General features: G+C 37.1%; 1 protein-coding gene across 1 annotated transcript; it reads right to left on the bottom strand.

The window, feature by feature from the left end:
- Positions 1–206: 206 nt before the first annotated feature.
- On the bottom strand, positions 207–767 carry LOC102002994 (keratin-associated protein 13-1-like). Its single transcript, XM_005375629.1, has one exon. It carries the CDS (start codon positions 720–722, stop codon positions 207–209), a length of 516 nt encoding a protein of 171 aa, XP_005375686.1. The 5' UTR covers positions 723–767.
- Positions 768–3,695: the final 2,928 nt, after the last annotated feature.

Here is a 3,695-nt window from a genome sequence, read left to right on the forward strand (position 1 = left end):
ATTAATTGATTTTTCTGTTTTGGAGGAGAAATTCATTTAATTTTACAGTTTATAGAATCAGTGTATCAGGTGGTATTTAAGGGCTAGAAAGGAAAGAAGAGCAGATTTTCAAGAACTGCTAGATACTTCTCAATGGATAAAATTCATAGATGATCCTACCACAGAATCTGCATATCCTAAATGGGTTTAGGGAATTAACAGATTATTCAGTAAAAGACAGATCTATAAAATGGCCCGTGACAAGAAGAACGGAAACTCCTAGAGGGAAAACAGATTGGGTTACAGAAACTGGATCCATAATTCAGAACAGGAAAGCTACAGATTCCATAATTCAAGGATCTGAAGCCATTGGATCCATATCCCAGTGAGTAGCAGCTTCTAGATCCATAGCCCAGGGAGCGGCAGCTGCTGGACCCAAAGCCCAGAGATCCAGTGTAAGTCGTCTTGCAGGGACTGCAGAAGGTGGAGACCCTGGGGCGGTAGCAGGACGTCTGGCAGGGGCTGGACACCACACAGGACCTCTGGCAGCTGCTGGGCTCATAGAAGGTCTCCTGACAACCGCTGTAGAGAGAGGAGCCCAGCTGGTAGTTGGTGGGAGACTGGAGATCAGCCCTGTAGACCAGGTTGCTGGGGTAGGAAGAGCCACAGGAGGAGCGTGGGTACTCCAGGTAGCCCCCAAAGGAGCGGGAGGAGAAGTTTCCAGAGGAGCAGCCGTAGGTCATGTTTCGAGGAGGTGTGAGTTCAGCTGAGTGGAACTGAGAAGGCTGTGAGTTTTAATGTTACCTCTGGAGAACAATGTTTATATACTCTGAGGAATAGGTGTGGTCATCCTCTCATAAGTATGCTCCCTCATTTAAAAAGGTGTAGCTCAGTAATGTCTGTAATTGCTTTTGAATAGTTTTCTACATATTGTACTCATAGCTGCTGTAATTTTGGTGTTATAGCCAAAGCCCATGAATTACTCCTCAATTGGAAATGCTCTGACATTTTATATTAACACCTATCGTATCATTTCCAAGAAAAACCCTGCTTTCCATCTTGCCATGTGTTTATGTGTTCTCTCACAGGATGTTGTAGGGAAACACTTTTTATAAATGATGAGAAGGGAGATTAATTTATCCTTCTTTTTCTCAGTGATTTCGAAGCATACTTTCGACTTTACTGAGGAACCTACTGAAGATGAAATTTACTTGTTACCATGCTTTCTCATTTTCCAAAATTCTTATGTGTGGATTACATCCCATTAACCAGTCATGTTTCTCATCCAATAGAGAGCAGAAGATAATAATACTGAGGCCTAGGACCACGGAGAAACCTAGGTAACTACAGGAGCTCCTGTGAGAGTGAGGAATGAAATGGAGACTGTCCTCAGTGATAAATAATTCTGGACCTTATGAAGAGAATTAAAATGGGAAGCATTCATGTGATGAGAAAAATGGATTTTAGATTTAATGCATCAGATATGAAGCTAGAGATCCTACGGTATCCTCATGTTTATGCATGACAGCCTAGAAAATTCTTTTCTTTGAGTTTAAGCTATAGAAGACTTCATTGGCCTTTGGCCCTTACTACTGTGGTACAAAATATGACAAGACACTTTTGAAGAAAACTTGCTTTAGAAAACTGTTCAGTGGAAACATCTGCTTAGGTCTATCTCTCAACCATTTCATTAAAATAGGTCTCCATCATCTTATTATCATTTCATATGTGAGTTAATGTCATCCTTCATCATTGGTAGATTCTCAGTTTTGTCCCCTCAAACACTGTTTGTGCCCCATTTTCTCCTTCTTTTTTGAGATTGAAATTACAAGATACCCTTTTTCAGCAGATTACATATGTCTTTTATAGTACTTTCTATAGTATTTCTCTACTTTTTGTCTCTTTGTGCTTTAATCTCAGAATTTCCTTCTATCCCATCTTTCAATTTGCCTACTGCTTGATGAAAAATTCATCCATCAAGGTTTTCAAATTGTTAATGTTATGGGGTTCAAAATTTTGATTGGGTTCTATCATGTTTTCAGTTTTAACCAAAATTCTGAGGTTTACCTTTCATTCTTTAAACATAATTATTTCCTGAAAATAAAACATTTCTCATTCCTACTTTTAAATTTCTCAGATAGGTACAGCCATGTGTCATTTAATGATGAGCACAGTTTCAGAAAACACATGCTTAGTTGATCACATCCTTGTTCAGTATGAGAAGGTGTACGTACACAACTGAATAAGACTACCTCTGTATGCAGTACTAACTCATGAAAGTACCATGAGATATGCCATTTGTCATTGGCTGAAGCATTGTTGTGTGGTATGTGACTGTATGTTAATGTCATGTGCATTATATGACTCATGTGACTCAGGTTCTATTTTCTAGTGTTCTTTTTCAATCTCATCTTAACATATTCTTCTATGTTTTGGAGACAATGGTAACTAGTTCTTATGAAAAGAACTACATATATGATTTTTACCTTCCTCTGTAGATAATATACCTTTGCTTCTGACAGGTAGAAAGAATAAAGGCACCAGTATCTTAGATCAATTTAATACAATCAGTGACTGATGTAATTTAAACCTGAGATTCAGTCCTTATAAGAAGTTGTCTATTAGAAATTCAATTTTACTTCTAAAAATTGGCTGTTTAAGGTCTGGGATATTTCCCAGAGCCTAACTTTTGATAGTCTCTGATTTGTAATTTTGTTCCTCTGGTCCTATGAGTTTCTAAAAATTCTTTCCATTTGCAAAATCACCATATAACTTTAAGGGAATTGCAGCTCAGGGTGAAGGCTCATTTTGTTACTTTATTTCTGCCCAGACTTCAACTGTGCTGTGGTGATTTGTTATTTTTCTCTGGCTGAGTATACATGCATCTATGTGTATTTATGTATGTATACATGCACATATATACCTATATATGTGTAAACATTGAAATGTAGGTTAATATACAGACAGCTGTGTAGATATATACATATATATATGCATGCATTACACACACATACATATTTGTACTTGTTTTCTACAACGTTTCTATTTGTATTACAAGAACCGGTTTAATATATATATATATATTTTGCTTTCTAATTTTTTTTTAAAGAGTAAAAGAAGGATAACATAATAATGGGGGGGCTTACCAAATTACAGACAAAGTGGTAGGAAATTATCAATGGTTATTGTTTCACATGTTGTTATCCACAAGATAGTTTCTCAGGAAAACAAATGGACAAATAATAGTGAGCTACAGACAGAAGAAGTAGGAGATTAACAATAGTTGTTGTACTATACTTTGGTATCTTCAAAGTGGCTTCTAAAGTAAATAAACAGAGCTATAAGTGAGTGACCTATTGAATAATCATTAACTTTTCTCAGTAGTTGTTGTAAGGAACACATAATGATAGACATGCATCCATTTATGAAATAGGATAGGAACAATACAAACACTGGAGAGTTATGGATAGATTAGTAGGAAAATATCAATGGCTGCTGTAATACATGGTGGTATCTTTGAAGTGGTTTCTCAGGAAGACAGAGACACGCAAGAAGGATCTAAGCCTAAGGGTTGTCAAAAATCCAGTGAGTCAAAAGGGCTGGGGATTTAGCTCAGCGGCAAAGCACCTGCCTGGCAAGTGCAAGGTCATGAGTTCAGTTCCTGGTACCGGAGAAAAAAAAAAAAAAAAAAAAAAAAAAAATTTTAGGGCTGGGGA

Source organism: Chinchilla lanigera, unplaced genomic scaffold, assembly GCF_000276665.1.
Source record: "Chinchilla lanigera isolate Chin_1 unplaced genomic scaffold, ChiLan1.0 scaffold00006, whole genome shotgun sequence".
NCBI lineage: Eukaryota > Metazoa > Chordata > Mammalia > Rodentia > Chinchillidae > Chinchilla > Chinchilla lanigera.

Bases quoted from the DNA above. Each gene is read 5' to 3' on its own strand.
- LOC102002994 (XM_005375629.1), bottom strand. From the start codon at position 722: ATGACCTACGGCTGCTCCTCTGGAAACTTCTCCTCCCGCTCCTTTGGG.